This window comes from Solanum stenotomum, chromosome 5 (assembly GCF_019186545.1).
Source record: "Solanum stenotomum isolate F172 chromosome 5, ASM1918654v1, whole genome shotgun sequence".
Taxonomy (NCBI): Eukaryota; Viridiplantae; Streptophyta; class Magnoliopsida; order Solanales; family Solanaceae; genus Solanum; species Solanum stenotomum.
In genome coordinates this window covers 61886395-61910347 of record NC_064286.1, presented here as the reverse complement: position 1 = coordinate 61910347, position 23953 = coordinate 61886395, and the positions used below count along the sequence as shown (strand labels likewise).

At 32.4% G+C, this 23953-nt stretch overlaps 4 protein-coding genes across 5 annotated transcripts; 3 read left to right on the top strand and 1 right to left on the bottom strand.

The window, feature by feature from the left end:
• The first annotated feature begins 8199 nt into the window (after positions 1-8199).
• Positions 8200-13165, top strand: LOC125865909 (ubiquitin-conjugating enzyme E2 variant 1D-like). Its single transcript, XM_049546170.1, has 4 exons — positions 8200-8586; positions 11621-11760; positions 11968-12093; positions 12728-13165. Exons 1-4 carry the CDS (start codon positions 8553-8555, stop codon positions 12866-12868), a joined length of 441 nt encoding a protein of 146 aa, XP_049402127.1. The 5' UTR covers positions 8200-8552; the 3' UTR covers positions 12869-13165.
• A 922-nt stretch (positions 13166-14087) lies between these two features.
• On the bottom strand, positions 14088-16277 carry LOC125865255 (F-box/FBD/LRR-repeat protein At3g26920-like). Its single transcript, XM_049545457.1, has 3 exons — positions 15032-16277; positions 14759-14947; positions 14088-14495 (listed from the first exon to the last, which is right to left on the bottom strand). Exons 1-3 carry the CDS (start codon positions 16262-16264, stop codon positions 14238-14240), a joined length of 1680 nt encoding a protein of 559 aa, XP_049401414.1. The 5' UTR covers positions 16265-16277; the 3' UTR covers positions 14088-14237.
• A 1353-nt stretch (positions 16278-17630) lies between these two features.
• Positions 17631-20153, top strand: LOC125865621 (4-hydroxy-tetrahydrodipicolinate synthase, chloroplastic). Of its 2 annotated transcripts, none has more exons than XM_049545826.1 (4): positions 17631-17779; positions 17897-17961; positions 18118-18201; positions 19011-20153. In XM_049545826.1, the coding sequence occupies exons 2-4, from the start codon at positions 17903-17905 to the stop codon at positions 19936-19938; spliced, it is 1071 nt and encodes a 356-aa protein (XP_049401783.1). In that variant the 5' UTR covers positions 17631-17779; positions 17897-17902; the 3' UTR covers positions 19939-20153. The 2 variants fall into 2 exon arrangements, with proteins under 2 accessions (XP_049401783.1, XP_049401781.1); XM_049545824.1 differs by having other exon boundaries at positions 18115-18201.
• Positions 20154-23305: 3152 nt separating this feature from the next.
• On the top strand, positions 23306-23953 carry LOC125864228 (transcription repressor OFP13-like). Its single transcript, XM_049544141.1, has one exon. It carries the CDS (start codon positions 23306-23308, stop codon positions 23951-23953), a length of 648 nt encoding a protein of 215 aa, XP_049400098.1.

Here is a 23953-nt window from a genome sequence, read left to right as displayed (position 1 = left end):
GATCAAGTACTGTTATAATTTGTTATTTCCTTCGATTTATTTTACTTGTCATCCTTATTAGAAATAAACTATTCAAAATAATTATCATTTTAAAAAAATAAGATATAAAAAATAGAAATAATTTAATTATATTATCAAATCTGTTTTATTTTTTAAAGACATATTTTTAAAAAAATGATAATTAAAATAAACGAGTATCAATTTTCCCCCCCATGATTTGGGCATTTTACTCCTCCCTTAATGTCCCCTCTCATTTAATTCTGTTTCTACTCTCTTCCTCATGACTAAAGGCGTAAACTAACCACGTGGTGCATCGAATGAGGTTGGCCTTTCCTTAATCAGATGTTTCATATTCGAGCTATGAATATAGAAAAAGTCTTCATAGAGAGCACTCCCCCCTTCCCCCAAATGGGGCCCTACGCAGTGGAAATCCGAAATACTCAAACTCTAATGCGGATATCGAACACTGAGTGAGAAACAAAAAAAAAAGGATGGTAAACTAATTGTGATGGGATAATAAGTTAGTATATCTTTTTGTATTTAATTAGAGTTTCTAAGTTAATTTCTTAAAATAAAAATATCTTAGTAAAGCGTTTTACTATTAAAGTTAAACTTGCTAGCAAGAATTTTAATTAATCAAACTCACAAGCAAATACAAAAGATGGTGTGAAAAAAACAATCCTCGCCTTTCTCTCACAACTTTTTCTAGTGTTGCGATTCATTTTCATATGCTACAATTAAACTATCTTTTAACTTTTGAAAGAAACCTGCATCAAGACTCTACTAATCAATAAACACAAACATACAACCACAAAGATTTGAGATTGTATTAAATATAATCAGACTTCTCAATAATAATATTTTAATATAATAAATAAGTGATTGTTTTGTCATAACAATTTATAAATATGAGAACAAACGACGATATTACAGAGAGGTTTAATTATATATCAGAGCAAAACTCATAAATACGGAGAGATTTAATTGTCCTTTCTTAATTTGTCAAAATGAACAAGTAAATAGGGACAACTAAAAAAGAAAATATGGACAAGTAAATAAGGACAGATGAAGTATTAAAGTAAAATTTGCCAGTAAGAATTTTAATTAATCTATCTCGAAAGTAGATACAGAAGTTCATAGGGAAAAAACAACCCCTATCTTTCTCCCACCACTTCTTCTAGAGTTGCAATTCATTTTCACATGCTATAATTAAACTATCTTATCTTTTTTGAAAGAAGCCATCAAGACTCTACTAATCAATAAATGCAAACTCGATTAACCACAAAAGGTTTTGAAATTGTATTAAAAACATTATATATAACACATAATCAAATCTTTCATGTTATGTCATTATTTTGTTATAACAATTAAAAAGTATAAGAACAAACGACGACATTACAGAGAAGTTTAATTATATCTCAGTGCAAAGCTCATAAATACACATTAATGTGAGGCTAATATAGTCAAGATTGGGCCAGTGATAGAGGGAGCATAAATGCTAGTATTTGCAAGTTGATGTAACAAATTCTAACCAGAATAAATCATGGGACAGAGAGGATGAGATTAGTCAGGTTGTATTTCTGTTACATTTGTCCTATGATACGAATCAAAAGGCAATTGAATTCAACCAATCATGTCACCTTTCATTCTAATACTACCTAGTAACAAACATATATTATGCTTTCTTACAATTATTACCCCTACATTACTTGTTATGTTATGTTTTTGTGTTAAGCTATATAAATTTTGATTAATAATCAAAAAAATTGTTTATGTTTGGATGGGTTAATTATTCGAGTCATTTAGTTCAATCCACTATAAAACAGGATTAATATGCAATTTAGATTGAATCACGAAAAATTTGGTCTAATTTCCTTTTTAATATTGTTCTTTTATATATACTAGCTTTCGAACACATCCGTTGCACGTGTATCTCTTGCTAATTAGTATTAATATATATTTTGAGATGATAGAAATTAATAATATTCAAGTATGTATGTGATCAAAATTCTTAGAGGAAAATACAAGTACGAATAAATGAATGATTAGTTTATTAGATTGATATTTATTGTTATAAAAAAAATTAAGTTCTTAAAATTGTTTTCATTATGAACATGAGAATATCCTTTATTTTCTAGAGATGAAATGTGAATTTGGGGTTAAAAAAAGTTTCTTTAAGTACCTTCTTTTAATATCATTGGATCAGAATAGTGAATGAGCAGAAACCAAGTTTGAGTGAAACATGTATCTCTTGCTAATTAGTATTAATGCTTTAAAACGATATAAATAATATTGAAGTATGTATGTGATGAAAATCCTTAGAGGAAAATACAAGTACGAATTAATAATTGATTGTAACACTCTGCTATTTGAAAGAGCTAGAATTAGAAAGAACCTTTTTTTTTTTTTTTTTTGGGAAAGAATGAAAAATCTGAAATTTGGCAAAGTTATGTTAAGTATGGGTTTGGGGTCAACTTCAAATGACCATAACTTCCAGTGCAAGACGAGTTAGGTGGGCCATAAGATATCAAATGAAATGTCTTTGAATTATCTTTCCAACGCCACCAAGTTTGATAATTTTTGAGCTCGTATGAGGGAGATATGACTGTTCGAAGTTGGGCTGTCTAGATAAGGAAAGTTAACCGGATTTTAAAAGGGTATTTTGGTCTTTTCCATACCCAATTAATTTATTTTATTTTTGATAATTAAGTAGGGGTCTAAACTGAATTGGTCCAGATTACGCACTCAAAGATTTCACGCTAGGGTTTCTAGAGAAAGAACTCAAGAGGAGAAAGGAGAAGAAAAGGTCAAGATTCGTCAAAGTTCTTGCGATTTGGTTGTGGATTTTGCCAAGGGTTAATCCCTACGACGTAAGTGAGTTCACTTAGCGATGGGTTCGTTCACCCACGCGCCAAATATGTTTAATTCAACGTGAATTCGTCCTAAAAAGTTGAAAGTTTGAATGTTCTTGATGTGTGTTCTTGAATTGGGCTGAGATTGAGGAGTTTTCTTGAGATTTTAGTGTCGATTATTAGAGTTGTTTGAGTTAGATTCTTGTGTACATATTTTAGATATGTGAATCTAAAGAGAAATTGAGAAAAATGATGAATTTAATTGAATTAAGATCAGAAAACGAGTTGAAAAATTCGTCGAAAACACCTGGGGAAGGGCTGGTGCGGCGCTCCCCAGATGTGCCAGAGTGGCTAGGGTGGCGCGCCAGCAGTGCGCCAGAGGGGGCTGGCGCGACGCGCTAACTAGGGGTGTACAAGCCAAACCGTAAAGTCAAACCGAACCGACGAACCAATTTGTGGTTTGGTTGGTTTGGCAGTTGAAAAAAAAAATCCACCACTCTTGGTTTGTATTAAAAGAAAAAAATTCAAACCGAACCCAAACCAAACCGACATAATATATATATATATATAATTTTATTTTATTTATAGATAAAAAATATTATTTATAATATACTTTGTTAATATATTTTTAGTTAGTTTATAGTTTTCAATGTTTATATATTTTATTTCAAATTTGGGCTTGTAAAAATTGTAAATATTTTATTTTGTATTAAGATCCGAAGTTTCAATTATATTGTTATAGTTTTTCAAATTCGAAGTTAACAATTTACTTTGTAAATATTTTGTTTTGTATTCTGTTTGCCTCTAGCCTTTAATCTTATTAATTTAACATAATGAACATTGATATTTCCAAAAAAAAAAAAATTGTACTCATGTGAATTTTACCATCTTTTCAAAAATTTATATTAATTTAACATTTTTTAAGTTTAGCTTATCACATAGGTAAGTGAAAAATATTTGATCTTTTTTCCAAATACCGTATAATTGTAAAAAATCGAAAAAAACAGAAAGAACCGACTAAAGCTGAAATGAAAAAAAACTAACTTTATGTGGTTTGATTTAGTTTTTAGATTTAATAAACCGACATAATTGGTTTAGTTTTTTTTTAATGAAAAATCAAACCAAACCGACCATGTACACCCCTAGCGCTAGCAGTGCGCCCGGGTGGTCCGCCCCTACCCGTTTTTCATCGTTTAGCCCGTCTGAGTCCTTCTAAAGTGTACTAACACTTTCTATCGATTATAACTACTCTAAATGACTTCTAAACATCTAAAAATCATTCAGAAACATGAATCATAACCTTGAATCCATAAACTCAAATTCAAGGAAAGTTAAGAGTCAAGTCTAAAAGTTCATAGAATCTTTTCAAGAAGTCTTTTGCAAATACTTTAAACTTGTTTTAAGACATGAGTTTTGAGTTGAGTAAATAGTAACAAATGAATTTCATTTTCTTCAAAAGAGTATATGGGAACTATGTATTCCCAAAGAGTAAATGTTATCACATTTAAACAAGAAAGGAAACACTGATTTCCAAAAGAGCCTTTGAGCTAGTTTTCTTTAAGCTAGTTTTCTTTAAAGAGTAAATGTTTTCACATTTAAGCAAGAGAGGAAACACTGATTTCCAAGAGAGCCTTTGGGCTAGTTTTTGAGCAATTATCTCAAATTGTACAATAGTAACTTAGTTTGTATGCAAGGATACAATTTAAACTATGTTTGTATATGAAAATACAAGTAAACTCTATGTATGTAAGAATACAAAATATCACTGTAGAAGTTTCTCTAATCGATAACATCACTATGAACTATGTGATGATACAATGTCTTGCCTCACGCTGTCAGGGCCGTTCTATACCTTGCCGGAGGTATAGAACCTAACTACTAAGTGAATCCACTAGTCTATGCTAAAACGCACTAAGGAATCATCTAAAAAGTATGACCCTTTTCTACCTATGTTGGCTACACGGTTTATGGAAACCACGGTTTATGGAAACCATGAATTATCTGAACTCAACTTGTCCCCAAATCGATGCTCAATACTACTCTCAAAAATATAACTAGCTCATATTTTTAAAAACATAACTTTTTCTGTTCAATACACAGAGCTTTTATCCATGTTTTAAAAGTTTTTCTTTATATTGCATTTATATTATTGCTTTATATTGAAATGAGTTGAGTTGAGACCAGGTATGTTCCTTTAGTTCCTTTCAAGCTTATGTCTTGTTTTAGAATTTCCCTCGCATGTTCATACATTCAATGTACTGTTGCCATTTGGCCTACATCTTTTATGATACAGATACATGTAACCAGGATCAACATCCAGCACTTCGTTGATCCAGTTGAGCTTCAGATTTGTTGGTGAGCCTCGTTGCTTCTGGAGGATTTCCCTTTTCATTACTTTATCATTTTAGTTCATTAGGATATTGTGGGTCTTGTCCCGACGTCCATCTCAGTTATTAAAGGCTTCATAGACAGTTAGTGATTGTTAGTTCATGAGTCTTTTCCATTTATTGATGTTGAGACTTGAGTTGCCATTTTGTCTAGTTGAATGTTTCTTTTAAGACATTCTAAGTTTATTGTAAGAGTCTATCTTTTGAGATTTTTTTCTTGTCATTTAAGTCTTCCGCTAAGAGTTAAGCCAGGCCAAGGTTCGCTTGGGGCTAGCAATGGTTCTCGAGTGTCAGTCCCGCCCAGGGTGTAGGCTCGGGGCGTGACAATGAAAAACTTATTGGATTGATATTTATTGTCATCGCAAAGCACTAACTTCTCAAAATTGTTTTCAAATTCTAAACATGAAAATATCCTTCATTTTCTAGAGATGAATCTGAATTTGGGTAGGAAAAAAGATTCTTTTAGTACCTTCTTTTAATATCATTGGATCAGAATAGTGAATAAGCAGAAACCACATTTGAGTGACACATGTGTCTCTGTATATACGTGATAAAAATCCTTAGAGGAAAATACAAGTACGAATTAATGAATGATTAACTTATTGGACCGATATTTATTGTCAAGCACTAACTTCTAAAAATTATTTTCAAATTATGAACGTGAGACTATCCTTTATTTTCTACAGATGAAATTTGAATTGTGGGAGGGAAAAAGTTTCTTTTAGAGACTTTTTTTAATATCATTGGATCAGTGAATAAGCAGAAATCACATTTGAGTGAACCCACGAGTAGTTCAAAAAAGAGTAAATCAAAATATTGTAAGGATAGAAAGTTAATAAAGAGCAAAATATATTTTTTATATATATTTTTATGTTATGATTAAACAAAAGAATTTGCAAATAAAATTGCTTATGTTATAACCAATCCATAAATTTTGTAAAGAATACATTTGGGAAAAGAAATTATTACCATTCTCTTGAAAAATATACCGAAAATTGGAGACAAGACAAACTTAACAACTTTCGAATACATGAAATCAAATACACCTCATCATCTTTTTGTAACAATGCTTGCAAACTAGTGTGCTTAGAGATTATGATTGGTACAATTTGTTCACCAAACATTACTTGTATGATATCTTATTTTTCGTTAAAATTCGAACTTGCTCAATAACTGCAAATAACGCTAGAGGTTTACTAGGAAGAAGAAGGAGCGTAGAAAATTTATAGTTTAAAAATTAGAGGCAGCCTCTCTATTTATAACCATCAAATGGTAGTATGAACAAATGCTTATTAGAAAAGTCACAACATTCAGAAAAATAACAACTCTTTGGAAAAGTCATAACCTTTCGGAAAAGTCACAACCCTTCAGTAAAGTCACTATAGACCGGAAAAGGCACAATCCTTCGAAAAAGTCACAACTTATCAGAAAATTCACAACCCTTCAATGTTAAAAGGTGTTTGCTTTTAATATAAATAAAGAAATATGAATATAAAATAGAAGATATACTAATTGAGTATTGAGTGTTTTTAGTTGCGGGTATTATAGTAATTTAACATTCAAGTTAGAAAGTTCATGCTTTTATGGTAGTATAGATATCGATATAGATATATATAGAAATAAATATAGATATAGATAGATAAGGAAATTTTTTTGTTAGATATTCAAACAAATTATAAGAAAATGAAATTCAAATTTTAAATTTAATAAGAATTGAGCAGGTATAATTCGATTTTTAGTTCAATGCAGTCCAGCCCACTTTAGCCCAAATAACATTTAGTCGGATCAATAATGTGTTCATTTATTAACGGGCTTCTTACATAATTGTACAAGTGATAAGAACATTTTAACAACTATAACTGTATGTATATTATCTAATATATATAATGTATAAATAGTTATGTAATGTGTCGATATTGTATAAAAATGTTTAGTTGTGTATCTACATATCAAAGATGTGTATTTATATAAAACATTTTTATACTATATTTATATTGCAAAAGTTCATCTTCCTCAACGAAGTATATTATTTTTTCAATTACAACTAATTCAAATCTCTTCTAAACAATCCCAATTTTTAGTTATGAGCTTCTTTCGACGTTTCAATATTTTTGTTCTTTTATTCATTTGAAACGATTCACATAAATTTACGGCATGTCAAATTTTAAAATTTGAGTTGCAAAATTCTTCAACAATGGATTTCAATGCATAACAACTAAAATCTTCCTCTAAACAACTCAAATTTTAGATAGTATCTCATCTCAGTATTTCGATTCCTTTGATATATTATTCACTCAAAACGATTTACGTTTATAACAAGTTAAAATTTTAAAATGGTTCACATTTTCCTTCTTGTGTTCATCAATGGCGGATGACGATAAAAGTGAAATTTAAAATCTTTAGTTGAAAGTTAGCTTTAAATTCAAAAGGAAAGGAAGGTTGACCAAAATTCAACAATTTAATTATCCCAAAAAAGAAAAAAAAGAAATATTTGTGTCTTCTGTTGAAGTTAAAGTCTTGAATTTCAAATACACGAGTGAGATAACATACACAAATAGAATGCTATCATTAAAATATATTTCTTTTATAAGAAGAAAAAAGTGATAATTAAGCTATTTTAGGTAAAAAAAAATTGTTTCTCTAATTCAGCTCGATCCTCCTATTCGACAACACTCATAGTGATGGTCATAACCCTTTTGAATGGATCATGACACATATTCAAATTCAAGATGAATAGCATATTCTTCGGAGATAATATATGCGTACACTTTAAATAAGAATATAGGAGTAAAAATATACCTACAAAATTTAGAATTCGTTTGATAAAGCGTATAAAAATTACTAAATAAGAAGTATTAATAATACTGATGATTTAGTGTTTTTTTTTAAAAAAATCTTTATAAAATATGATTGAAAGAATGTGAAAAATACATTGAAGGTCAATTGTATCTTTAATTATGAAAAATGCATGAAATATTTTCTCTACATTTTCAAGTAATTATACATCTACCCTAATTTTTTGTTCTCCTTCTATTTATTTTTTATAAAAAAATTCCTTTATTTGGAAAGTTTTTTGAGAAATTTTCATTTTTATTTTCCTACCAATTATAATTTCACCTCTTTATTCCTTTTTTTTCTTTCTTTTTTGGCCCTTTGTTGCGTTTTTTCTCCATTAGATTCTGCCTCTTCTCTTGACTTTACCTCTGCTGCCTCTTCTTGTTTTTTCATCCATCTTCTGCTTCTTCTCCTTTTTCCTAATCGATCTCTGCACGAATCCCAAAAAATCCTTTTTTTTTTTTTGAAATAGTCAGCTATGACTCTTGGTTCAGGAGGATCTAGTGTTGTGGGTGAGTCAATTTTTACATCCCCAAATCTCTTGTTGTTCTGCTATGAGTTTTTTTTTGTGTCAAATCTGATCATGGGTTGTTTAAATTTCACATCTTTATTGCATGGTTTATGTTTATATGAGTGTTATTCTTGTTATCAAAGATTACAACTTTGAAATCTTGTTTTTTTATTATGTGGGGTTTTCTGTTTTTCAGACTTTATTGATTGATGTGTAGTGAATTCAGTAATTGTAGTGAGTGGATTGAAATATCTAGTAGATTTAGGATTTAAGTACGGATATCTGCAAAGGGGTGTAACAATAAAGTTGTTGTCATGTGATCAAGAGGAGTTGTGGACACAGCCTCTTGCAGTAATGCAAGGTAAGGCTGTGTATGATAGACCCTTGTGGTCGGGCTGGCCTCAAGCAAGGACAGCGGGGAAGGGGAGCTTTGGTGTAATTGGTAAAGTTGTTGTCACGTGATCAAGAGGTCACAGGTTTGAGTTGTGGACACAGCCTCTTGCAGTAATGCAGGGTAAGGCCGTGTATGATTGACCCTTGTGGTTGGGAGGGCCTTAAGTAAGGACAACTGCGTCTTCTTCTTTATGTGATGTTTCTTTTCTGTTTGTGTTTATATATGTATAAACAGGTTGAGCTAAAGGCAGTGTGTTTTGAGTTTGTTGTTGCTCGCTTTTATGTTCACTGGCAATTAACATGAAAGTTGTCATCAATTGAGCTTTATTTTGCATGAGGTATTGGTTAAAGTTGGTCTTTTTCCTGCTTCGATAGCTCTATTTTGGTGTGTTTGTACATCTTTGATACTTGAATGGATGTTATTGTAAATAGTGGTCAGTAAACTCATCATTGATTTCCAGATCCTACAATGTTCAATTTTGAATTGGCCTTTGGACAATGATAGGGGATTATATTTGTGTCGATATCTTCTAGTCAGATTTTCCCGGTCAGTGTTAAAAAAAATTTATTGTAAAAATATGAACCTAAACTTAATGAGTTTATACATGATCTGTCATATATGAGTATTTGAACTATTTATGTGCTTGCATCATAAACAAGTCGATGTCTGATTGGTATTGAGGATATTTTATTTGCTCCTCCTTTAGAGCAGCACTTAAGTTCCCCCTCCCCACTGTGAGGGAGTGCGAGGGTTGAGGACATTCATATCTGTTGTGCATGTTATCTTTGCCAGAGCTTAACATGGTAATGATTCTACGTAGACTGTTCTGTCCTGTTTCCTACCAATTAGTCGCTTTGTTTTAGGTGTAGCTGATACAGTTTCAGTTTGTTATGTTGCATCAGCCAAATCGTGGACTTTGATTGCTATTTAGGAAAATGAGGAAGTCCACTGTGTAAACAACTACACATAATTGTTGACCTTATTTCTTTATAAATAAAAAATTCTCTGGCTGTTCTTCCATGCTGATGATTGTTGGATGTACTATCATTAGAGCTCATAAACTGTGGAAACGAAGTCTCAGCTCAACACCTAAAATCCGTCTGGATTTTTATGCTTTACACTTTACTTGAGAGTAAAAGTCTGATAATATTTATTGATTCTTTTGGCATGATAATATTTTTAACAAGGGGTTGCATATTTGAGCCCCACCATCCCAAGTTGCTTTATTATGTTCTTCAATCAATGCCACAACAAGGATACACCTATGTCAGAAAGGAAGTGAGAAAAGAAAATAAACTAATGTTTTTTCCTTTCCTTAGAGGGGGCAAAGCTAAGGACAGGTCTTTACGGTGATATCGCACCAAGACATTGTCACTTTACATAAATCAGAAAGTTTGGAGATAAGCCTCCCAAAAATCCAGCACTATTATACAAAGTGAAATATTTTCTTCACATAAAAAATTACAAATTGAACAGAAGAGAGCTTTAACTCTCCGTAGTAGACTTTCAGCTCCTTCAGAAGTTCTATTAATCGTTTATTATCATAAACAACAAAGTTGAGTTGATCTCTTTCTTCTTTTTGTCCAATTTCTATGACCAACTTGTGGGAGCTTCTATCACTGTATTTGGAGGGTCCCAAGTTGTATCAACAACAACAAACCCAGTGTAGAGGAGGCTGGTGTGTATGCAGACTTATCCTTAACTTGTGATGGTAGAGAGGTGGTTCCCAATAGACCCCCAACTCAAGTGAAGTATATAAAACAACAAGTATGTAAAGAAGATATAAAGAAGAAGAGAACAATAGCAACAACAAATAAAATGGTAACTGAAGAAAAAGAAACAATAAGTAATACTAATTTTAAAGAATAAGATAGTAGGAGAGTAATACTAACAAAACTGAAAAGGGAACTAGACACACTCGACTACCTACTAACCTTCTACCCTAGAGACTTTCATATCTTTCTATCTACGGTCATGTCCCTGGTAAGCTGCAAATATGTCATGTGCTGTCTAATCACCTCCCCCGAGGATTTCTCCTACCTACTTCTACCTCTCCTTATACCTACTATAGTCAACTCTCATACCTCCTCACTAGGGCATCAATGCATCTTCTCCTCACAGGCCCGAACCATCTTAGCATCGCCTCCCTATCTTGTGCCAAATATTGACCGGCCAACACTCCATCCCATACAACATAGTGGTTTGACCATCACTTTATACCTTAAGGCATGGTGACACATTCTTATCTTACAAGAATGGGGTGATAAGAATATACCAAGGACTATAACTCTATTGCAGAATGACATTGCAATGTTCTTGTGGGCACCATCAAAACTTCATGCAGATCTGGTTCTTTTTTTTATATTCATGCATGGAAACTGTTGAAACTTGGGGAAAACTGTTGAAACTGTCTCACATCTCTTACTTCTTCCACAAAGAAAGAAAGCTTCTTCTCGAGTTCTCCGTTATTTCATCATTTTCCTGTCTTATCCCTTGTGAATAAACATTTTGCTAAAATGTTATATATATGTTTTTTGTACGGTCATTAAGCCCTTCACATCTACTTGGGAGTTGGAACGTTATGGATTCTTGGTTTACCTTTTGTGAATCCTTCACTTACCAAAATTTTAATTCTTTGCAGTCCCTCGGAATTTCAGATTACTTGAGGAACTTGAACGCGGTGAAAAGGGTATTGGAGATGGGACTGTAAGCTATGGGATGGATGATGGAGATGATATCTATATGCGGTCCTGGACTGGCACCATTATTGGTCCTCACAATGTTAGAGCATTCTTTTCTCTAAGTTCGATTTTAATATGTCTTTGTTGTAGGCAAATGAAATCTTTAATATATTTTCTATTAGTTATTTGAATAATTCCCCAGGACTATTCAATTGCTTGTTTACTATGACATGACAACTTCTTTTCCATCCTTATTATTGTATTCTTATTTCTTTGATTATTAAAGGCTAATTTTCCATGTTTCCAGTCCGTTCATGAAGGTCGCATTTATCAGTTGAAGTTATTCTGTGATAAAGATTATCCAGAGAAGCCACCAAGTGTCCGCTTCCATTCTCGAGTTAACATGACGTGTGTCAACCATGAGACAGGAGTGGTAAGCAATCTATTATTGTATTGGTATTTGGTAGAATGGAATGCCATTTTTGTCATGGAGAAAATTTATGTGACACTGCGTTATCATAATGGTACCTGGAAATCCAAAATATTATGTCGATAATATGATTTTGGCTTGCTATTGTGGAATTTAGAACTTGCATAGTAATTTGCTATTGTAGAATTTAGAACTTGCGTGGTAATTCCTTCTTGTAACATTACATGTATAAGAAATCATAGAAGATAGGAAGTATTGATTAAATGTATTATGCTCTGGGAGAAAGATATTTGTCTAGGGGTTGCTGAGACACACAAAAATTGATCATGAAAAATATTACTAGTAGAATTGTGATTACATTGTTTCGTGTGTTGATTTACTTTTGATGTCCTTGAGTAGGTATACTCCAAATTAATTCTCTGTTATATTTCCCAAAATTTTCATTGCTTGGCTCAAGCATCCTTGTCAATTCACGTTTAGTCGCTATAAATGCAATATGATATTTTCAAGTTTGACTTTCGATCTTGACAACATTCTGGACTTCTGTTTTGTATTTGCTCCCGCTTGTCCTGTTGCTTAATAAATTGATGAACCAGTTGACTTGACGAGAAGCCACAACTGTGTCTTGTTGATACAGGTGGAACCAAAAAAGTTTGCTTTACTTTCAAATTGGCAGCGAGAGTACACCATGGAAGACATACTGGTTCAGCTGAAAAAGGAGATGGCTTCGCCTCACAATCGCAAGCTAGTTCAGCCTCCGGAAGGCACCTATTTCTAGCGCATAACGACGACAATCCAAACTTGTGCTGCTGTGTCATGACATTGGAAGTTTAAAAATTTACTAGGGGGAGTGCCGCCTTTAAGGGCTTCTTGATCACTTTTGCTTTCATCCTTTATAAACTTTGCCACAGTGTGCTGTTTGATTAATGTGTGTCAAATATTAAGGGTAATAGTTTCTTGTACTGTCTGAATCTCTTCTTTTTCTTCTCCTCCTACGCCCTTTTCGCTTTGTATTTTATTAACTTAATTCTGTCTTATATCCTTCACTATTTTATGATCTTGTTTTGTGTTTCTCGGTTGAAAAGAGATGTCTTGAATAATCGGAACCCCCGTCTTTCTTGCATATGCATGGTTACACCGATAACATTTTGCATATTTCAGCTATAAAGAATATTATTATTGTATATCACAGCGATTGGTTTATGGAAAACCAATATTGGATCCAAAAAGAAATTTGTACATTCATTAAAATATTTGTATTTTAATGAATTTCCAAAGCAATAAGGGAGAAGGAACGTTAACAAAATTGTTAGAAAAAAAATCATTGATTGAAAACAACCAAAAAATGTGACCAAATGATTTGGAGAGAAAATTGAGTGATTGATACATCATGCCAGTTTCAAAACACTATATTTATAAAAAGGATATTGGTTAATTAATTACTTTAGAAATTTTTAAAATAGATTTTCCATATTTTAAAAATTTATTTATTAATTTGTTAGGTATTGATAGAAATTTAATTGTACGTATTGGAAATTAAAAGCTTTATTAGAATTTGTAATATTCACTCTTAAATACGTTATTTATGTTTCTTTTCTCACTTTATTAATCCAAACCCAGCCTCACAATACTCATATTTGGCCCAAACACTAATTCTCTTTAGAGCAATTGCTTGTGCAAATGACAGAGCACAAGAGTGAACTAAAACTTGATAAAGGAAAACTCACAGATATTGCCATCAAGATGAACTGATCTAATCAATATATGCCAAAGCCACAACATATTTTAATCAGTAACCTTCATGACTTCCTCATTATTATGAACATATTAGTAGAGCACAAGAAGAGTTGAAGGTCTATCGGAAACAACCTCTAAATACTTTGCTCTGAGAGCTTCAATATCAAAAAAAATAAACACCACAAAAGTAGGAAGAACAGCATTTTAAGGTTTGAGAAGGCACTGTTCGCCGAAATATAAGAAAGCTTCCAAATGAAGTAAGATAAGAGTTTAATATCTAACATAAAATCTTCCTAAAAACAAAACCTAGCTTATTGCTCTGCTGGAAGGGGGGAAAAAACCTAAGCCAGCTAAATGCCAGAACTAGATATTAAATCCCCTATACAAACCAAGCATGTAATTCTACAAAATTAATCTGAGGAATTGGGACATGGACATTTAGGTATGTACTTGTTCCCAGGGCATTCTAGGTCAATGTGTGCCGGGGGAACCTCAATTATCTCCAAGATATCTGTGTTTGTGGAAAAATAGTTTTTCAACTTCTGTTTTTCTTCCTTATGTTTAAAGTTGTGTATTCTGACTTGCTTTAACTTATGCCTCCAACAATTCCAAGGTTGAGATGTACAACAAAACTTCTCATCTTCACCTAATGCATCTTCATATGAAAACTGTAAAACCAGAAAACTCAGTAACTATTGAAGAAGAATAAAGATAAAAACTGTCTTCATGAAGAATAATCACGAAATCAATATTAGAGAGGGTTAATTAATGCTCGATATCAACAGTGTATATGCATGCTGGAACAGATCAAAAGGAAGTTCAGTTTGAGTGGTACGAAGCATGATTTTCAATCATCATCATCATCAACAACAACATACACAGTGAAATCCCACTAAGGGAGTCGGTGCCTTTGAAAGATAAAAGTATTTACCTCAAGGGTGTTCAAGTCGAATTTGGAATAAGATAGGGTGTCCAATTGAGGAGAAAGCCAGAAAATACCATCAAGAATATCTACAACTGAATAACTTATCAATGGACTATGAATGCGTACTTTCACGCGATTAGTTCCATAAAGGGGAGGAAACAAGTGTTCTCTCACGTCTTTTGGTATAACTAGCCCCTGTATTAGCAAAAAGAAACAACTTTTGAGAAATCCATAACAATATAGTATTAACTAGCTAGTTAAAGAATTTCTGGGACATACCTTTTCACTTTTGCATGTTAATTCAAGAGCCATGGAATGATTGAAGTTATCAAGAAATGTCACGAGCTTAGAGTACCAATCACTGTTAGGGGTTTCTCCTCCTTCTGAGTCGAATTCGATATTGGCTTCCAATGAAGCTGAAGCTTTTAGTTTCAAATTCGGTAATGAAGAACAATCATACGAGAACTCTATCAAATTAGGAGTGTCTAATTCAATAGCAATCACATTATCACAACGATATACTCTCAGCTGATTGAGAAAGACGCCTGAGATTTTCACAGTCTTTAACATGTCGCAATCACCTAAATCCAACTTCTCTATATTATGAAGGCAGGTAAAAATTTCGTCAAACCATTTTTGGGTCATGGCCACACCATTGAGGCCATTGAGCTGCAAACTCTTAAGGACTTTGCAACAATTAGTAATAATAACTACATTTAGATCACTCTCATTCTTAAAGTAGTTGGAGCTGAGGTTGGAGCCATAGACGTCAAGATCTTCAATATTAGGTGATCTAATATCAACAAATCGTAATTTAGAATAATACGCTGTCACCTGTAGCTTTTTCAATTTAGGTAAACTAGTTTGAAATCTAGTAAGCCCTTTCAAGCCCCGCACCATGAAAACCTCTAAATTGATACAACTTGTGCATAAAGCTTGCATAAACTCCTCGTCGAAATATACACATTGAAGGTGTAACTCTCGCAAAGATGATGAAAACATAATAGTACTATTAGATGGCAATTCAATATGAAATTCACTCAATTTCAACACTTTTAGTGCTTTGGCATTAAAAATTGCCTCAGGCAATTTCGTGTATCCGGTTCTAGTTGATCTTAAAACTAGGTTTAACTCTTTGCTCTTACAATCTACGAGTGTATCAATCCAATTGGAAAGCAGACTACTCCATTGTTGATTTATGTGTAGCGAAAACTTTTCTACAGAAATCTTTTGATTTTTCCGATAAGTTAGAATTGGATCCACAGCATTCACAAGTTTTTCTATTGGCTTGTTTAAAAAATACCTCTCAAAATTTAAACAGGGGAGTGAATTGTATGTATTTTTCCAAGTCGTTGATACTCCACTCATTCGTGCAGCTTCTTCAAAAGGAAGGAAAGACAAGATGTGCTCTAACATTCCCGCCGGTAACTGCGAAATTGGATCCAAATTACGTGCCGCCGGCGAAATTCGATCCATATTAGTTGCCGCCGGTAACTGCGAAATTTGATTCATATTTTCTCCGGGAAACCCTGTATATCCAAACACTAATCACGTAGATAAGATAAAACGAGTATTTTAAAATTAAATTATTATCAAATATAAAAAATATCATTATTTTTATATTTCCGAAATTAATTAAAAAACAATGAGTCATATAAATAAATTAAGATTGAGGAATAATAAATTCAACTACTCAGAAATAAATTGTACGCATTTGAAATTAGGATATAACATAGAAATAATTTCATAAAAGCATAATTATCTAACCACATATTTTGGTCCTCAATGTCAAATATTTATCAATATATAAAAAGTGTATAAAATTTGCTTTCATTGGCTAAAGTTTAGTCTAATTCTTAAACCCAGTTTATACACAAATTACATACACTAATATGTATTTATCTTTGGATTCTTTAATGTATGTACTAAGTATTAAAATAAGTGTCAAACTTTATTTTTCCATGAGATTTTGATGGGTTGAAATACCCGTTCTATACGCTACATGTTTTCAAAACAAGAAAAAAAAAATCACACGTGGAATACCTTATGCCTTCATGGTGAATCAAAATTGAATAAAAACGACTGCTTTTCATGATTAGAATTAAAATTTCTTCGGTAACTAGCAAGATGCTAAATTCCTGACTAGAAAAAGCTATGTATTTTAATGAACTTTCACAGCAATAAGGAAGAAGGTACGTTAACAAAATTGTTGAAAAAAAATCGTTGATCAATCACAATAAAAAAATATGACCAACTGATGGAGAGGAAATCGAGGGATTGATAATGATGCTAATTTCAGTCGAACTTGTAATATTCACTCTTAAATACGTTATTTATGCTTTTTTTTTTTGTAAAAATTAGGCAAATAACATAGTGTAAGAAAGAAATTACTTCATTTCCCTATTCTTTCATTAATTACGAAAAATCCCTTTTTTTAGTGTCTTTCGGATACATAATATAGCAGTGTGGATACTTAATATAGCAGCGCGGATACTTAAATTATTAAGTTGTTAGCAGCACGGATACTTAATTAACGAGCGGATGCATAATATAGCAGCGCGGATACTTTAATTAATAACGGGCGGATACTTAAACTAATAAAGTATCCGGTTAAGTTGAATTGGGGGAAAATAAGGGATTTTTGTATTTTAGTAAAAGAGTAGAGAAATATTGAGAATAGGTAAAGAAGTGTTGTGTATTTAAGTAATTTTTCCTTTTTTGTTCTCACTTTATCAATCCAAAGCCAGACCCACAAATCATATTTGGCCCAAATAATTCTGGCCCAACAAACAATTCATCAGTTGTTGAATCATGCAAATCTCCCAAACCCGGCCCACTTCTCTTATTCCCAATCCCAAGACCCGACCCTTTTCTCTTTCAGCAACAAATCAAATGAACCCTAAACCTCTGTAAGCCGTCCCATTTTTTCCCCTTTAACCTAAGCTGATTTCAAGCCCAGAAGGATAGGATTACAACTGTTGAGGTTTGTTCTGGGAATTTCTCTGAGCTGTACGAACCCTAATTGTGGTAAGTTTCTGCGATTTTTTTGGATTTTTATTTCAAATTTGTACAAAATCGTAGCATTTCCAGCTTGCAATGTTATAGATTTCTGAGTCTCACATCGGAAATTTACATCTCCGGCAGGGAAAAATGTCATCATCAGTTATAGGTCGCTGCCATTTCGGCGTTGAAGCTGCCGGAACAAAGAGGTATGTTGATAGAGATCAATACATATAAAAATTGCTGAGTGATAAGATGATTGCTTTTGGTACACTTTCTTAGCTTGTACACTTATAAAAAGCCATAATTTGCGTCATAAAAGTATGTGCTGTGAAATGATTATTGTTCCTGTTGTTTGTTAGCAGGAGAACTGCAGTATGGAGGTCACCAAGAGCAGCTGTAATTCCAAGTTTCCACCTCCCAATGCGTAGTTATGAAGTTAAAAATAGGTAATATCCGCTTACAGAGTTGATTTGGAGATAAAAATGTGATCTTGGATGTAAATAAGTTCTTCTTTTCCTTTGATGCTCTTACTGTTCTGAATTGGTTTGGTTTGAGGAAATCACATGTTAGTTATGTGTTGCTCAATTGACTGGTTGAAGTATACAATTCTCTGTCGACAGAATAGAGTTTGATTGCTTGTGTATAATTGGAATGTAGTGGCGTTTTTGGGGTTAATAACAGTTCAACAATGCAAGCAAACCTCAACTTAGCAACTATGATTATTGCAAGAGTCGTCAAAGGCGGAAATTTAGGGAAACCACAGGTTGTTGGGGATTTTGGAGTAAGGATATTTTAATACCTATTTGAGGAAAGTGTTTGGTGAAATGATAGAAGGAAGAATGTTGTATATTCACAATTTTACTTTCAAAAGAGAAGTATGTTTACCATCAGAACTGATTTAATAGTTGGAGATAATGCAATTTGTAGTTGGCAGATTCGATATTAGTAAAACATATTACAGAAAAATAGATATTAGAAGGCAGGGGTGGTTCCTTGAGCATAGTTTTATCATCTCTTTGTATGTGTGATTTGATGAATGGTTCATCTGTGAATAAACAGTATTAGGAACTATCTGCATTCATTATAATCTTATTGTGATGAGCTATTAGCAGCAATCGATGCGTTGCAAATGGACAAACTTTTCCCTGTTAGTTTAAGCAAACAGCTAGTAAGTGAGTATCAGCATCAAGGAGATTTATAAGAGATAATGCAAACACAACGTTAGCATAAATTCATTTAACCTTCTCTTATGCAGGACATTTGCCGAGGATATAAAAGCACTTCGGTTGATTACTGCAATCAAAACCCCATATCTACCAGATGGAAGATTCGATCTTGAGGCATATGATGCCTTGGTAAATTTGCAAATTGAAAATGGCGCTGAGGGTGTGATTGTTGGTGGCACTACAGGTGAAGGTCAATTGATGAGCTGGGATGAACACATCATGCTCATTGGTCACACAGTGAACTGTTTTGGAGGATCAATCAAAGTCATTGGGAACACAGGAAGTAACTCCACGAGGGAAGCAATCCATGCGACAGAACAGGGATTTGCTGTAGGTATGCATGCAGCTCTTCACATTAATCCCTACTATGGGAAGACCTCCATAGAGGGTATGATTTCTCACTTTGAAAGTGTGCTCCCTATGGGCCCTACTATCATTTATAATGTGCCATCACGAACTGGTCAAGACATTCCTCCACGTGTAATTCAGATATTAGCAGAGAGCCCTAATCTTGCCGGTGTCAAAGAGTGTGTTGGAAATGATAGAGTGAAGCAGTATACAAGTAATGGTTTGGTAGTGTGGAGTGGGAATGATGATGAATGCCACGACTCAAGGTGGGATCATGGCGCTGCAGGAGTTATTTCTGTTACCAGCAACTTGGTTCCTGGTCTGATGCGTGAACTAATGTTTGGAGGAAAGAACCCTGCTTTGAACTCAAAGGTAATGCCATTGGTTGAATGGTTGTTTCATGAACCAAACCCCATTCCTCTAAATACAGCTTTAGCTCAACTCGGAGTTGTGAGGCCTGTCTTCCGCCTTCCATATGTTCCACTTACAAGGGCAAAGAGAGAGGTGTTTGTGAAGATTGTCAAGGAAATCGGACGGGAAAACTTTATAGGGGAAAGAGATGTCCAAGTTTTGGATGATGATGATTTTGTTTTGCTTGGTAGGTATTAGCTTTTTCCCATTTGGTGTTGAGAAGTAAGTTTTTGTTGTTAGCTGCTTAATTTGAAAATTTCTTAACATGAAGAATTATATCTTCTTTTATGTTCTTTTTTGTAACCGTGCATTTTTCTTGTTTGCTCTTCTCTTCTAGGAGGCATGTACATTGTAGATGTTAGTTTATGGTTCTAAACTAAAGATATGCATAATGTATCAAAATGCTTTTTGAATTTTGTAGTTTTAAATATGCCATTAGGGGGTTGGGTGCAAAGAAAGTGTCATTCTTTTTTAAATAAACTAAAAATGGAAATAAGATAAATAAATTGAAATAGGGATGCATTAGTGTCGTTATTATGGATGGATTACTCAATTTCCTTATCTAACTAAATTATTTAGCTTAGAATCAGATGTTGAAAACTTATAACTAGATAACACTTGGCTAAATACTCGTTGGTATGAGGATGTCCGAGCCGAAGGTGCTAATGGGAGGAAGGGAGTTCGGAGGCCAACAACAACAACAACATACCCAGTGAAATCCCACTAAGTGGGGTCTGGGGAGGGTAGAGTGTACGCAGACCTTACCACTACCTCATGGAGGTAGAGAGGCTGTTTCCGGAGGACCCTCAGCTCAAGTACGACAACCCAAGTAAAAGAAGAGGAAACATTATATAGGACATAGTATCCAATAAGAGAAAAGTGCATAATCAACAAAGGAAACAATAACATCAAGAAAATACCGTGAGAGGTGAAACGCAGTAAACGACAAATATATTATTTCAAATAGACCCTCTGCTCAAGAAAAAAGACAATCCAAAGCAACATACAAAAACAAATAACTGAAATGAAGAAAGTCATAACGGAATACTATAGATAACCTAACAAATCATCATAAACAATAATCATTATAGATAAGACTAAATCAAACCATAAAACAAACCACAAATAATAACTGAGCTCAAAGGACAATCTCTTAATTACAAGAGTAATACCATCATCATTAATAGTACAACTAGTAGTATAAAAGTATAGACGAGACAACACTCAACTATTTAGCTAACCTCCTACCCTAATTTGTATTCTCCATAACCTTCTATTTTAGGTCATGTTTTCAATAAATTGAAGTTGAATCATGTCATATCTAATACTTGTTCGACCTACCTCAATCTTTTGTAAAGCCAATAATTTTTTACTATTAATTACACGTCATGTTTTAACTAAAAAGAACAGTAAAAAATTAAATGTTCAATAATATCATAACTTAAATAATATGGAAACAACGCAAACATTCTTTTTTCTTGTTGTATCTCATGTGAGTCCCTCCAAAATAAATGGAGCTTTTCTCACACAAGTAATTAATTAGCCTTGAGGCAAAGCTGGAAAACTCGAAGCAGACAAAATCAAAACTCTTTTTGCTAGGCGTATATCATTCAATAGTATTAATAAATATTGTAATCAACTCCTATCCTTCTCCTCGTATACTAGCAGCACTCATGCTTTGTCACTTTCTTGTACTGATGCATACTAAATTATAATATATTACTATCCTTTTGTACCAAAAAAACTAACTAGCCTTGAGGCATTTGAGAATTTCAATAAGTATAGTAGGAGCTCATAGTAAAGCTCCACTGAATAATTTTTTTTGGATTCATTTTGAAACATTTAGAATATTAGTTAAAATCTGAGATCCTTTACAATTGCTTCAATAATCTGGTCAAGTGATTATAAAAAAATAATGTGAATAAATTAAGAGTTCAATTCCTAAGTTACATAAGATTATATTCTGAACAATGCTTGACAACTAGAAGCTCTTGAATTTTTTTACGTGAAGGTCATGATTTAACTTTCTTAAGTAAGGAGATTTTCACGTAAACAATATTATGTGTTTCTAATGCCCTTTAATTTATTCTTTATTTTGTTTCTGCTAGTATATATTATGGCTGCCCCTCTATCGTATAATACTTTGCTTCTATATGTAATAAAGTAGCATGCAACGCTTGAAAACCTTCTATTTTGGCTAATATTGGTAGCTATAACATTTGCACTGATCATGTATCTACTATGTAACTACGTAATATGTGTAATAATAACTTTTTTTTTGTTTGAAGATCGTCGTTTGATCATGAAAATTTCAAATATAATTTGAAATTGTATTTGAAATTTAGAAAATACCCAAAACCTTATTTGCATTTTCATTTCATTTTTCTTTTTCAAATCTATCCTAAATTTTTTATTTTTATAAAAATAATTCCATTAAATTATGTTTCATGTTTAAATCATATTTCATGTTTTTTTAATGAAAAGTATATTTATACAATCAACTATTATTTATAAAAAAAATAACTTCATCTTCAATTTCAACTTCAAATGTTTCAAATAAAGTGAATAAATATTTATAATAATATGTAATAACTTGTATATGGGATCTAATCTATGATATCATACAGCAATCTATTTTGAGATATTACTTTTTAGAGCAAATTTGATTGTATATCAAGCTTTGAGGTAATTAAGTTGAGTTGGGTGATTTTACAAGTTTTTATAAATTGCAAGGAGTAAATAATATTTTTAAAAGGTTTATTTAAAATTTTAAATATTCTTTAGTATAAAATCTGGTCAAACAAAAATCCAATTTTGAAAATTTCAAAAATATATATTTTTTTAATTTTAACGGTCAAACGTCCACTAAATTACTATTAAAATTCAATTTTGATTTATAAATTTTTTATGAGTATTTAATTCCATCACAACCCAACAACAATATAGATTGAGAGGCTTTAATTAATTTGGAGTCCAAGAAAAAATTCAAACTTTTATTTTGATTTGAAATTAAGTCAATTTACAATTTAATTTAACTTATAAATGTAACATATTTCATAAATGTAAGTAAAACTTATGCCAACAGTAATAACATGTCTTTCTTTTTTAAATATTTTGTTTAGTCAAACATTCATTAAATAAAATGAATATTTAACATGTGACTAGATTGCATATATATTTATTTTACAATAAACCTTCCTTAAATCATAAATTTCAAACAACAAACTCTATCATTATATTTTGTTGATCTCCACACCAATAAAAAATGAGGAAAATTACATTAAATATTCACAACCCAACCATCAAACTCCAACAACTATATAAAGAGAAAAGGTGACATTATTTTTTTCACCATTCAAACTTTCAATACTTCCCCCCTTTATTTTTTCCCAAAAAAATAAAAATGAAGTTCTCTTCTCTCTTCAAAAGCCAAAAAAAAACCTCCTTTTCTCCTATGCTATGTAGATTGCCACATTGTGGAAACCTTAGAACTCTCTCTATTAGAGAGGAAAATAATCACAACATTTTCAACTCTCAAAGATTTTACAACAATGTTGATGATGACATGGTTGATGAAGTCATTGAAGGCCTAAAAATTGAGAAAAAGAGGTTTTTTTTCGAAGCAGGTGAAAAAACTAGTTCAATTCTTGATGTATCATCATCAAAATTGTCAAAAAGTACTAGTAGTAAGAGGCTCGAGTTTCCACCATTTAATGAATCATGTGTTATAACACATATGGATTCGATTGATGCTTATGGGGAAACAAGTACTAGGTCAATTCTCAAAGGGTCATCATCAAGATTGACAAAAAATGATAATAGTACTAGTAGTAACATGGTTGAGTCTCTACCATTTAACGACTCATCTGTTATAACGCCTAGTGTTATGAGGGTAACTTCGACAGATCCTTATGGATATATCAAGAAATATATGGAAACAATGGTTGAAGAAAATCAAGGGATTAAAGATTGGAAGGAGTCTCTTAAAGAGATATGTGCTTGGTATTTGGAGAATAATTATAATGATAAAAATATTCATAAGTTTATTATTGGTGCATTTTGTGATTTGTGGATGAGCTATTCAGGTACTTCAACAACAAATACTCCATTTGGATTTAGTACTAGTGAACCTCCTAGTCCTTATTTTATGTCTTTGATAGAAGCTGAGGCTGATCAAATTATTGCAGCATCAACATCCAGTGTAATTTCATAA

Coding starts and splice junctions, on each gene's coding strand:
- LOC125865909 (XM_049546170.1), top strand. CDS start 8,553: ATGACTCTTGGTTCAGGAGGATCTAGTGTTGTGG. Junction 8,587..11,620: donor AGGAGGATCTAGTGTTGTGG/GTGAGTCAATTT, acceptor AATTCTTTGCAG/TCCCTCGGAATTTCAGATTA. Junction 12,094..12,727: donor TCAACCATGAGACAGGAGTG/GTAAGCAATCTA, acceptor TTGTTGATACAG/GTGGAACCAAAAAAGTTTGC.
- LOC125865255 (XM_049545457.1), bottom strand. CDS start 16,264: ATGAATCAAATTTCGCAGTTACCGGCGGCAACTAATATGGATCGAATT. Junction 14,948..15,031: donor TAACATGCAAAAGTGAAAAG/GTATGTCCCAGA, acceptor TTGCTAATACAG/GGGCTAGTTATACCAAAAGA. Junction 14,496..14,758: donor TCGACTTGAACACCCTTGAG/GTAAATACTTTT, acceptor CTGGTTTTACAG/TTTTCATATGAAGATGCATT.
- LOC125865621 (XM_049545824.1), top strand. CDS start 17,903: ATGTCATCATCAGTTATAGGTCGCTGCCATTTCGGCGTTGAAGCTGCC. Junction 17,962..18,114: donor GAAGCTGCCGGAACAAAGAG/GTATGTTGATAG, acceptor GTTGTTTGTTAG/CAGGAGAACTGCAGTATGGA. Junction 18,202..19,010: donor AGTTATGAAGTTAAAAATAG/GTAATATCCGCT, acceptor TCTCTTATGCAG/GACATTTGCCGAGGATATAA.
- LOC125864228 (XM_049544141.1), top strand. CDS start 23,306: ATGGTTGATGAAGTCATTGAAGGCCTAAAAATTGAGAAAAAGAGGTTT.